This window comes from Henckelia pumila, chromosome 1 (genome assembly GCF_033568475.1).
Source record: "Henckelia pumila isolate YLH828 chromosome 1, ASM3356847v2, whole genome shotgun sequence".
Lineage (NCBI taxonomy): Eukaryota > Viridiplantae > Streptophyta > Magnoliopsida > Lamiales > Gesneriaceae > Henckelia > Henckelia pumila.
In genome coordinates, this window is record NC_133120.1 from 31,440,507 (window position 1) to 31,454,083 (window position 13,577).

The following is a 13,577-nucleotide window of genomic DNA, read 5'->3' on the forward strand; positions in this document are numbered from 1 at the left end:
AACACTTATAAAATATTTTTATAAAATTGTTTTTCACAAAAAAATGTATAAAATTTAAAATTTGTTTTAAGAGGCGTTTGGAAAACAACGATTCTATAAAAAGAAAATTATACTTAAAAATCATTAAATAAGTTCTTGTACAACTTTTGTATAAAAAACTTTAAATTGTAATTTTATTTTCTCATTTGCAATTTATTACCTTTTTGATCCATGGTTTTTCAGTTTAATTTAAAACATAAAAAATACCTCTCAATTATATTTTAAAAATTATACTTCGGAAGACAAACTTAATGCCTTATTACAGAATAAACCGTGCAATTCTTATCCACTATTCTCTTTTGATGGCAACGAAACTTGTACAACAATTCTTACACCATAAAAAATTCAATACATATCAAATCTCACTATATATTAAATACAAAATCTCACGATATAATTGTTGTAAATATAGTTGTACAATATATTGATGTTATCTTTAGCATTGTTCAATCACTTTTTCATGTCTTCCAGGGAAATGACTCAGTTTTTGAATTGTGCTACACTGTTTTCCATGCTTCGGCGCAGTTACCCTGATTTATTACAAGTGTGCAAAAGCCAAAACGGAGATGTAGAAGAATTGTTCATCGTGCCTTATCTTTTCTGGTACATTTTGATGCCTTCTGTTGTTTCTTTAGCCTGCTTGGTCACGTTTGCTTCTATATTTCACTACGTGTAACTTGGCTGCATTTTCCAGATAGGATACTTCCTCACAAGTGCTTGTCCCAGCCCGAAATTTCTTTCCATATACAGCTTTTGAGCGCAAGGAGTGCCAGCCATTCGAGCAGAAGCTATATATGTTTCATCATCATCAAGAGAAAGTTAATTCCAAGCAGCATGGTGAATTTTGGTCAAGGCAAATTATATCGAACGCCTACGATGCAAGAGAAATCAAGCAGCCAGAACAGCAGCCCAGAATCTTCCGTTCCACAAAAAATTCCAAAAGATGCACGAAGATGGGATAAAACACAATTTACAAATGTCTCTTATAATGTCAATTTCTTTTTGAAGGGAAACCCCAGTTTCACGCACCAAAGAAAATACTCACTTGCAACACTTTGGTTATAGCCATATCCATGATTTCCCAAGTCTCTCAATTCATTTTCCCATGATAAGCATAAAACACCATTGTTTTTCTTTTCCCTAAATAAGGGTTTACACAGTAAAAAAAATTTGACATTAAGTGAAAAAAAATCCACAATTTTTAAGTTTTTGTTCGGAAAAAACAGTAAAAACAAAAACAAAAACAAAAACAAAAATAAAAACAAAAACAAAATTACGCATAGGCAGAGTATGAACGTAACATAAGAAGTTTGGTCTTCGAGATGAAAATCTATAAAATAATCTTTTTTCTCGCTCAATAATGAAGGAGAACTCCCAATTTTTTTTTTTTAAAAAAAAGACGAATTAAAGAATGGAAAGAAACCTTGATTATCGACATTGTTTCCATTGGCCAGTGGATTATTGGCTATGTTGCTCGGGTTGTGTTCTCCAAAATCTGTGCTCTCCATTTCTCGATCTATAGATTGCAAGATCCCAAATAATCGGAAGTAGTAACTGCATCACCTTTAGAACTTATGGTGTGAGGGACAAAACAAGGACTTCAATTGATACTGCTAGGCTGCATTTCATCACAAAGAATGGCCTCGGTACCGGCATTATAATGTAAGCAAGCTGTCAGCATCTGAACTAAGATCGGCATTATAATCTGAACTTACAGCATCTGAACTAGGATGATCATCCGAACTAAGAACTAATCTGTGGCACTGGCAATTTTAAGTTTAATGTCACTGTCTTCCCCCTAGTATTTCCTTTGCTGAAGACTCTGCTTCCGGCGAACAACCATCTAACTCGATCATTTCAAGGGTTGGAATTTCTCCAATTTCGGATGGGATTGCCTCCAATTTACTGCAGCCCCAAAGGATAAGGTGCCGAAGGCTTGGGAAATGGTCACTCTCAGTTTTCCGCTTCACAAGATGTGAATGAATCGATAGGAATTTCAATTGCTTGAATTCTTCATCATTCGTTTCCCACAATTCTCCTTCAGTGGATCCATACTTCAATTTGAGAACCTCGAGATTAGGCAAAACACCGATGATGGTCATTTGTTCCCAAGGAATTCGACATCCAATTAACACCAATTTTTTCAGTGAACATGGGAAGGCAAGGTTCAGCAAGATATTGCGATTTGGAACTAAGTTGAACTTGCAGCGTAATGATTCAAGTTCACACAAAGAGACAAGATTTTTCAGAGGGTGAAATTTCAAGCTAACAGCATCACTGTATGCAATCTTTAGCTTTTTAAGATTTGGGATTCTTTTGAAGACCTTTGGCATAGATCTAAAATTGATTATTTCTGAAAGTGTCTGGAGATTTTTAAGAACGTACGTCTTTGTTCCTTTACCATGAACATCTGGAATATTAGGTAAGTGAAAACCAGAAACAAGTAGATGTCTTAACTGCGACATCTCCCATATTTCTGATGGCATAGATTTTATACACACAACTTGAGCAACAAGGGTCTGTAGATTCTTGAGTCTGGATATTGACGATGGAATTCGTAAAACTCACCCAAGCTCAAGGTACTTCAGATTGACTAGTTCTAATATTTCTCCTGGAAACTTTGTTGATGTCAACCTAACGATCAATACCTTTAGCATTCCTGAAGGTAATCTAATTGTCGTCACCATAACAAATCAAAGAATGGATAGCTGAAAAACCATCTATATTGCAATAAGCAGATTCAACATCTTGTTTCACATTTGGACTTAGAATCAAGCGCCGTTGGCTATTTATTTCCGGAAGATCAAAGGGAATAATGTTCCTATTCAAAACACAAAGAAACCTTTCTTTTTTACTCTCCTTGATGCATATGTCTCTAAATAGATCATGGATGCCACATATCTTTGGTTTCCCAAATAAGTCGTTTTCGTGCACGAAAATAAGATTTCTCTCAATAACATCTAGTAAATACTCTTCTGCAACCTCTTCCATGCTATTTGATCTACTTGGCTTTACAAATCCCTCGGCGACCCACAACTTTACGATTTTAGATACTTCTATTGCAGCATCTTCTTGGAAGGATCCAAAATAAAGGAAGCATGCTTTCAAATGATGAGGCTAGTGGTTATAACTTAAAGTTAATATCTCCAAGGACGGATCATTAGTGTTCTTTAAGACCGAACTTACACTTTCAGAAACATAACTCCAATATTCTTCTGTTAGCTCCTGCTTTCTAAGATGTCCACCAATGGCAGATATTGCTAGAGGAAGACCGTGACACTGTCTAGCAATCTCCTTTCCAATTTCAACTAGGTCAGGTGGGCAATCGTTTTGCAGAAATATCTCTCGACAAAGAAGAATCCAACTCGAATCCTCATTTAAAAGTTGCATCTCATGATAAGTGCTAAAAGAGTTGGCATATGCTGCCACCTCTGAATGCCTACTAGTCATTATGATTCGACTACCATTACTGTTATCCGGAAATATCCTTTTAAAGTCATTCCAGGCCTGTTCACTCCAGACATCATCCAAAACAATCAAATATTTTCTACCATATAAACTTTGATATACATGCTGTTCAGCATCCCGTTTTCCATCAAAAGGTACCCCCAATGTCTTCCATAATGCCTAAAACAATTTCCCCTACATTATATGTTTGAGATATCGTAACCCAAGCACGAATTTCAAAAGACTCCTTGATCAGTTGACTATTGTACAAGATTCTAGCAAGCGTCGTCTTACCAATTCCACCCATGCCAACAATCGGGACGATGCTGATGTTGGATCGTCCTCCTACAAGTTCATCCAATAGTTTCATCTCCAGATCACCGTCTAGAGCCACCATATTGGCAGCATTTCCCCTAGAGGCTGGCCTCGATGAACTAACAAGAGTCGGAATACTCTGCTGGCGTGCCCCATTTCCATCGGGATGCATCTTATACACTTCCCTTTCTATAGACTCAAAATCTTCCATCACTTTATCCAAGATTTGAGGAAACATTTTGAATTTCTCATATCTATCACTTCCACGCTTTTGCGGCAACCGGGTTGCTGAGAGAAATGTAGAAACATCTAGTGCATCATCGGTTGAATCAATAATTTGCGACACCAAAGCGTGGATCCTTTGGGAGCAAATCGGGGGGAAATTACGAAGAAATGCTATGAAAGAAGCAATAGTTTCTCTACAAGACTCGACTACTTTTTCCTTAGCACATGGAAACAAGTATGGATCAGAATCAAGAACCTGCACTAAAGTCTTCAAGAGAGAAGCAAGCTGCATCGATGAACCAGCAAGAGTCCGAACCCTCTGCTCGAGCACCCCATTTCCATAACCATTGAAATTCTTGACTTCCCTTTTAATCGCTTCTATATCTTCCCTCATTTTTTCCAACCTTATAGGAAGCATTTCGAATATCTCGTGACTGTAACTTTCATACTTCTGCAGAAAGTGAATTGCTACGAGGGATTCGAAGGCATCTTCTGCTTCGTAGGCTGAATCCCTGATTCGTGTTATCAAATCTTGGACTATTTGGGCGCAAATTGGCGGGCAATTATCAAGAAAGGAAATCAAAGAAGCGATGGTTCCTTGAAAGAGACTACTTTTTCCTTGGGGTAAGGGAAAAAATATGGATCAGAATGAAGAATCTGTTCTAAAGATTGGGAAACAGACACAAGAACAGCATATGCCATTGGTGAAACCACGTAATGGAATAGATCTGTAACAAGCACAAGATTTGAGCAGGCTTCGATTTTTTTTTTCTGGTCCTTTGAGTTCCCCTGTCATTAGCAAAGTTGCAATTTTTTTATACAGTAAAAAAACTGCAAGTTTTATATAATATTGCCCATGCTCCGTAGAGCATCTCTGGTTAACGGGTTTTTTTTTAATTTTAATTTTAAAAAAATTTAAATTTAAAAAATAAAGTGGGATGCGGTGTGATGCAAAACTACTGTAAAACGCTGTGAGAGATAGCGTACCCACTAATTAAAATATTTGATGGACCTAAACCTTGGCAGCAGACGATCAGGCCCCATCCACCAAGTACCGACAATGTCATATGGTCCGTGAATTTGACGGAGTGATGGAGTGTAGAGACCAATTTTTGCATGTTCTGTGGCTATGATAGAAAAGTATAGGGGCAAAGTTTTGCATGTCCCGTGATTCTGATGGACAAGTTCTGAAACAATAATGTTAAATATCAGAAGCATACTAAGCTTTCATTCCTCACAATCTTTCTGATACAAGCTTTCTTCACATATTTTATTAGCTTTCATTCCTCAAGCATTCATTGAAGCAGTGGGTTATTTCATTAGGAATCTTTCAAAGGCTCGTTTTGTTTTCTCGAGTGTGCGTGGTCTGCAAATTCAGTTCAGAAGTAAGTGCGTTGTTTTGTTCATTTTTTTGAAAACGTTGTTTTGTTCATTTCGAATATCTTTACATTTAAAAATTAAATTTCCTCTCTCAGAGATAAGAAGCATTCATTGAAACAATAGGTAATATGTCATTAGAAATCGGCCATAAGATATGGATGTGTTTGAAAGAATAAAATGCAAAAAGGGGGTCTTCCAATTATGGAGTCATGTTGGAAAATATTTGATGCAAATTAAACAAAACTTTAACTAAGTGTGTTTCGAAATTATAATATTTGGAAAATAAAGTAGCTAGGTAAGCTATTTATTATTATTAAATATTTTACGATATTTCTTTTGGTAGCATAATGTGAACAATTTTTTAAGGAAAAAAGACTAAATTTAGATTTAATATTTATTTCGTACCATATTTTGACACCATTTTTTGAAATGAGACTAAGTAATTTGATGAAGTTGATGGACACTCGTTGTTTATTTGGATGACTTACTGGTAATACTAATACCTTTGCTGCAAATTAAATAAGTGACAAAGAGGATCCTTGGATTTTCTGATGAAATCAAAAATATATATTAGTTAATAAACTAGTTAAGAGGCTTAACAATTAGGGATCTAGCTTAGTTGGTAGGGCATTCGCAGTTCTAGTGTATATGTAAAATAGATAGTCTTTTTGTAAAAAAATTATTTTATTAGACTACGTGATTTCATATTATTAGTATATATGCTTTGATCAACTATTGTTACTAATTTTGTCAGGATGTCAAAAAATCGAGGGCCAGAAGATCCCAGTGTGCTCTATTTGCAAGCAACACATATTTCATCAACAGTTTATATAGAAAGTGTTGTTGAGATAGTTCGAGCCAAACGATCAGATAATCTCATTTGGAAATTATATACTGAGAATGGTTTGCACAATCGTGAGATAGCATATTTATCTTATTTTTAATAATATTTTTATTACAGGTGGAAAAATGTGTTTAGCTACACTCATTCACCGACACATATTCTTAGAATTATAAGAGATAGTTTTGATCGTATGACTAATGACGAGGTTTGTTATTGGATTCTGAAACTCTACAACAATGAAATTAATTTATATTTATTTATTAACATTGATTTTTATTTTTATTTTGCAGTTTAACTGGATAGTTTATAACAAAATGATCCATATGTTAAAGTAATCGTTGATTCATACGATAATAGAATCTGACGATGTGTTTGTCCTCTGATTTTCTTTGAAATTGTGGAGATGCATCGTCCAAATCGGGTGCTGAGACAACTCAAAATGCGTCAATTTATTCCAGGGCCTTCATTTAACAACAATGGCGTTCACAACATCAGTAGAATCGGTCACCGCAACACAGATTGGGGAGAATATAATAAAAATGCCATAATTTTTTGGAATAGAAAATTGAATTTTTTTTGCCCGAGGTAAACGACATGGCAGATCTAGGCAGACTGATGATGATATTTTCCACGGTATGAGCGTATTATAATACGGATTATATCGCCTACAGTGACTGGGCTTGGTTTTCGGCCATATCCGTATAATTTAGATGTTCGCAGACAAAATAATATTCCACAAAATTTTAGTACGCCATCTCCTGATTCGTATCAGTCATCATTGGGGTTTGTTCCTCCTCGGTCATCTGGTTATTATGACACTGCGGGGCCATCTAATGAATTTGAAAATACGGGGTTATCCGGTGGGTTGTACAATACGAGGGCCTTTCGGTGGATTTGAAAATGCAGGGTCATCTGGTGGATCGTACAATACGGGGTCTTTCGGTGGATTTGAAAATGTGGGGCCATCCGTTGGGTTGTATACTGCGGTGGATTTGGTAATACGTGGATATCTGATCCATAAGTTGACGGCAGTTATCAAACTCCATTTTGGGAAAATATCCAAAGTTTTAGAGACCTTCTTAATGTTAACTTGCAGCAACGTGGTCAACGTAATACACTGGCGCCCAAGAGAAACGTGGTTTCACTTGTAATTTATCCAGGTTATTCAAATGAGCAACACAAGAGCAGTGAAGAAATTTTCGATGTTCCTGTATTGCGTAGAGGACAATGAAGACGTAGACCACCCGCTTGTGGAACCGTGGTCATTTGTATAATTGTAATTTCCATGAGCAATCGTGATATATATTGTTGTATTGTAATTTGATAAAAATATTTATTTTTCATCTTAGAGTTAATATATTTGCATTTTATTGGCATTTAAAAATAAATAAATAAAAGTAAATTAATATACAACAAAATCAGTATAGTTAAAATAATATATATTTTATCAATTATATTTTTTTATATATTATTCCATGCACATGACTAATAATAATTATTATAAAATAGATTAACGCATTCATACCAACAATACCAAACACATGTTTTATTCAAATACATACATTATTTAACCAACATTACAAATTACATATGTAATTTTAAAAAAAACGCACATCAACAAAATTTTACCAACAATAGCAAACACATATATTATTTAGAAACATTTTTTTTGTTTCAGGATTTTAATCTTCATCTGCATTCCAGATTCATCTGATGTTCCTGAAATACAAAATATGCAGAATAATTTCTTTAATGTAAAATATATTCAATAAGAAAATATGAAAGTGAAAAATTATAATTTCTAAAATTTCTACCTGTTTGTTCTTCATTGTTGTCTCTCTCTCTCTCTCTCGCTACCGGACTGTCCATCTCGTTTCTCAGTCGAGTCGTTGTAATCCTACCAGCTCTTCTTCTTTCACGTCTAATCGGGTTGTGTTGCAACTCAAAGGTAGGTTGATCCCAGTATCTTTCATCTTCAAGAGGTTCAAATCTTCCTTCATACGCTGCGAGGTACTCAGATATGTTGTACCATGACTGCACAAGTGTTGTGGGATCTAACGAGTGCCATTTAGCGGTGCAAATAACATGAGAACATGGGATGCCAAAAATTGTCTATTTACCACATGAACAATCAGTAGTTGATAATTTCACCACTTGCATGTGCTGGCCGCGAGTTGACCTTCCTCTGGTCACAACCTGAGTAGTTTGCGATCGTACATCATATTTGATAACACGTACGATGTTTGCTAGATTTTCTCGCTCATTCCTCATATTTTCGACATGCATAATCCGACCACATTTGATTTTTCTGAACCATCCCTTGACCTTTTGTCACACATTCAATGAAGTACTGGATACATCTTAGAAGGTTCAAGTGTACTATTGCAGATATAGGCAGTCTACGAGCTCCTTTTAACACACTGTTTAAGCACTCGGACATTTGGTCATCATAACTCCACTATGCCAACCTCCTTCATGGGCCATACTCCATTTTTCCTTCAAAATTCTAGTCAAATATCTATGTGCCAAAATATTTTTGTTCTTGATTGGCTCCATTATTGCGTCAAACTTACAAATCTAATGTTGTTTCTCTACTTCCCAACATAAATCTTTCAAATGCATGTCTTTGAATTTGGCATTAAAATTTGAGCACACGTGTCTGAAAAAAAACGATGCACACCATGTGGAGGTTTAAAATAGGGTATCTTCAACTGCTCTCACAATTCCCTTATGCCTATCAGAAATTAGGCACACACCATTTTCAATGCAAACAACATGTTGACCAACGGTAGCATTTGACTGTTTGCATCCAGAGTGACAACTACTAACATTTTAGGCTTGTATTTTGTGTACAGATGTGTACTATCGACACTAATGATTTTTCGACAATTTCAAAACCCATCGGTACACGACTTGAATGCCCAAAACACACAGTTCAATGTTTTTATTTCTTCACTATTTCTGATATTCTTCAATCGACAATTGTTCTAGGATTATATTTGCACAGAACCTGCATATATTTCGGAATTTGTTGCACAGAGCTCTCCAAGGTACCATAAACAATTTTCACTGCACGTTTCAAACTTCGCCACTCCTTTGTATACGAGATTTGATATCCATACTTATCTTTGACTGATTCTATTATATATTTAATCTCATACGAAGGATCACATCGTACAATACTCAATAGTGTCGCTATTCAAGTTATGATGGTCTATGCCGATATTGGTAGATATACATGTGTGAGGCCCACCATATTTAGTTATTTTCCAATAAACTATTTTCTCCTTGAAAGAAGCTCAAAGACCCCAACGACATCTGACTGTAGAAGAATCATTTTTGCATTGTATTTTACATAGAATTCATGTGATCTCAACGACACGATACTCACGTCTGGAAACTCTGACTGAATAATCCTTCACAGGTGCAATCAGATCTTTCTTATTCTTAAAAAACATGTTTACACATAATTCTCCTTTCTCCGTATTATAGTATCTTGTTCGCATGTTAGAAGGTACACCAATAGAATCAGGAGTCTCTTCTCCAAAATATGTATAGAAAAATGATGGCACATCAGAATTGCTAGAAAGGAATGGAACAACTTGCCTCTACAATATTTGACGAGGCGGTGGATGAGATGATGTCCCTCATAAATATTTTCATGCATATTCACATGTTCATCATATTTCACATCTTCAACATCGTCGTCATATTCTTCTTCAGACTCCCCATATGACATCTCTAGTTCAGTATCGCTTCTAAGAATATCTTCATTTTCACACCTAGGAACATCAAATGTGGTGCAGAATTTTGATTTTAGGAATTCCAATTTGTGGCACCAATATTTTGTTCCCAACCACGTGTCACATGTGGCCAGCGTGCATGATCAGGTTCGGATGCGCCGGCGATATATTCATCCCACGATCCAATTTCAGTATACAAATACATATTGCTTATTCCTTCAGTGACGTGTAGAATACCTGGTTCCTGGTCAACACGACCAACATGATGCTCAATTTCGTTTGCTTCGACGTGCAAATGCAATATATGTATATTGAAGCATTGCATTATAAACTCCAGAGTGTTATCATCAATAATATTGACTCGAATTTCATGCCAAGATGAATTCTCCATGAATAAATATTTCGTTGAAAACTTGAGAGTAAATTTCATTGGATAAATCATCAACATATTATGCACAACTTCAACCAACTCGAACAGATTAATAGATCGTAATACTCACATCGGTCTAATATAAGGGATACTATATTTGACCGATCCATTCTCCACAATAACATGACCACCAAAATATAAAAGCAAATCAATGTTTTCCATACTCGAGAATAATTTTCGGATATGAAATTGAAAATTGAGAAATGAAGACTGTTGCAAGAGAATGAATAGAGGCTGGAGCAAGCAAGAGCACTGCCGCTGCAAAGCCAAAACCACCACGTCGATCGGTACTCAATACCGTGTATGAGTTGTCGGCCTTTGCTGACCACCAAAAAGCTTACATGACAGCGACCACATCTCATCTTCAAGCTATGGACGCAATGATGCAAGGAATGACCACACAGCTTGGTCTGGATGCTTCAGCTTTTCCCGCCCCTCCGGAGTACCCACCTCCTTTTGAGTTCCATTTTGCAGCACCTCCTCCTGCATTCCAAGTTCCTCCCCCAGAAATTGACTAGGAGGAGTGATAAGTGTATTTTATGCACTTAATTTATTTATGATTTTAATTGAGTTTTGATGTGTTTGGAGAGGATTTATGTGTTTTCGTTGTTGTTTATGTTTATGTATGAGAGTTGTAATTTGTTGGAGAAAAGAAGAAATTGTGAAGAATTTTAAATAAAGAAGCAGAGTTGTAAAAAAATCAAGGAAGTGAATGGCGCAGCTGCTCAGTTCCAAGCGCCTCTGCGTAAAATTCCAGAGATTTGAAGATTTAAATGGCACAGCTGCATCGCAAGGAAGGAAAGTCTGCGTGAAAAAACAGAGAATTGGAATACGCACCGTTGAAGAAGCGCAACTGTGCTAAGGAAGAAGCTGCGGAGAAGCGCAACTGCACCGTTGAAGAAATACGCGTGAAGCGCAGCTGCGGAGAAGGACAGCGCATCTGCGCTTGTTCTGAGTTTTTGAAGGAAAGAACACGCGCATATGCGCGTGATAATGAGCGCATCTGCGCCTGTTCGTGTATGGAAAAAATTAGAATTTTGGAAAGTTTTGGAGTTTGCATCGTAGGGTTAATTGGTTGGCTTATAAGGATGATATAAAAAAAGAATTGAAGGCATCAAAAAATCTATCAGTCGTCACATACACACAAGATTTTTGATATAACACTTCGTGAGATTTTTTTAAGAGCTCGAGAATTGAAGATTTCTTGGAACGAAGACGGAGCTTTTCAACTAGACACAGAAGAAAGCTTACAGATTTGTTATCTCTTCTTTATTGATTTAGTTTGATTGTTGAATTATGTTTTACATCTTAAACATGATTTGGTTGCTTTTGAATTTTGCTATGAATTAACTTTTTAAGTTTAGAGGTTGATGTAGCCTGTTCAAGACATGTTTATGAATATTTGATTTTATTGAATTTAGTTTTTCTAAATTAATTTTGATTCTAGTTTTGAAAGTTTTTTCAATTTACTGGCCATAAATTGATTTGTCATATTTATTTAGAATCCGGAACTCAGGAGAGGGGATTTAGAATAGGATCAATAGAATTCACACTATTAATTGTTTATATGTCTCGGGAGAGTTTATAACTTTAATAGAGCCTAGAAAGAACATCGTTTTACACATATCATTACAAGTTGATTTTCAATAGAGATATTAGAATTGATATGTAATTGATACATTCTATTTGATACTCGGGAGAGGGAAATAGTATAATATATGTGTTATTGGTTATTAATTGAAATAAAATCATGAAAATATGTTAATTAGGAATGAATATTGTCAAGACCAAGTGAAATCAAAATCTCTAGACCATTTCTCCCTGCTTGATAATCTCTTAAGGATTGTGTGTGCGTGTGCTTTACAAACATCATTTTTAATTTAATTTGTCTGCAAATCTCTAAAGTTTAATTTTCTAAATAAAATTAGGACTATTTTAATTACAAGTATTGAATATTTTCATATTACTCCTCGTGGGATCGACACTTTACTCATTCTTTACTAAAACTTGACCACCGTGCGCTTGCGAGCGTAAATTTCGCAACAAGTTTTTGGCGTCGTTGCCGGAGAGTAATTTTTGATTTTGTTTAGTATTGTTACCGATTAGTCTAAGTTTTAATTTAGAGCTTTTATTTAATGTATTTTAAGTTACTAATAAATTGATGTTGTTCTTGACTGCAGTTTATGCGAAGATCTCAAAGCGCGAATTCTTTACTCTTTGATCCAGAGATCGAACGACTTGCACGAGCTTTGAGAAGAGCGAGGAGAGAAGAACAACAAAACATGGCTGAAGAAAATACTAATGAAATTTCCTTGGTGCCAATCAGAGATCATTTCAGGTCAAAGATCCATGCTCACTATTCTGAAATCGCTCGAGGGACAATAAATGCCAACAACTTCGAGTTGAAGCCGACATTAATCAACATGGTTCACCAGAACCAGTTCAATGGAAGCACCACAGCTGATCCTCACTTACACTTACGCACTTTCCTGGAGATTACTGATACGGTAAAAATGAATGGTGTTTTTGAGGATATTATACATTTATGCTTGTTCCATTTTTCTCTCAGAGATAAGGCATAGAGCTGGTTGCAGTCATTTCCTCTAGGAATCATAACAACATGGGAGGACATGGCTGTGAAATTTTTAACGAAGTATTTTCCACCGGCCAAGTCCACCCAGCTGAATATTGAGATCAGCACCTTTCATCAGCATGATTCAGAACAGCTGTATGAGGCATGAGAAAGGTATAAAGATTTGTTGAGGCGCTGTCCTAATCATAATTTGCAGATTGGGAAGAAATCGAGCTTTTCTACAATGGGTTGAACATGCCTACAAGAATGTTCGTGGACTCTGCTGCTGGTGGTACCATATTTTCCAAGGACCCCATTCAGGCCTATGAGATGCTGGAACAAATGACCATCAATAGTTATCAATGGCCATCTAAACGCATGGGAATCAAGAAGGGAGTGTACAGTGTTGATCCTCTTACTTCAATCACTGCACAATTATCTGCGTTGACTACACAAGTTGCTGCATTGAATAAGGTGAGTGTAACAGATCCATCAGGTGTGACGCCCGGGGCTGAGGAGGCAGGGAGTGATCGCCGGTGCCAAGAGGTTGCACGGACAATGAGCGGATCCTGGTAGGCTTCT

General features: G+C 36.2%; 1 protein-coding gene across 3 annotated transcripts; it reads right to left on the reverse strand.

Moving 5' to 3' along the window:
• Nucleotides 1-339: 339 nt before the first annotated feature.
• LOC140891741 (probable disease resistance protein At1g59620) lies at nt 340-4,815 on the reverse strand. 3 transcript variants are annotated; one of them, XM_073300370.1, is made up of 2 exons: nt 1,463-4,815; nt 340-827 (listed from the first exon to the last, which is right to left on the reverse strand). In XM_073300370.1, exon 1 carries the CDS (start codon nt 4,442-4,444, stop codon nt 3,635-3,637), a length of 810 nt encoding a protein of 269 aa, XP_073156471.1. In that variant the 5' UTR covers nt 4,445-4,815; the 3' UTR covers nt 340-827; nt 1,463-3,634. The 3 variants fall into 3 exon arrangements, with proteins under 3 accessions (XP_073156471.1, XP_073156487.1, XP_073156479.1); XM_073300386.1 differs by having other exon boundaries at nt 340-910; XM_073300378.1 differs by having other exon boundaries at nt 340-1,179.
• Between the last annotated feature and the right edge of the window lie 8,762 nt (nt 4,816-13,577).

Coding starts and splice junctions, on each gene's coding strand:
- LOC140891741 (XM_073300370.1), bottom strand. CDS start 4,444: ATGCTTCCTATAAGGTTGGAAAAAATGAGGGAAGATATAGAAGCGATT.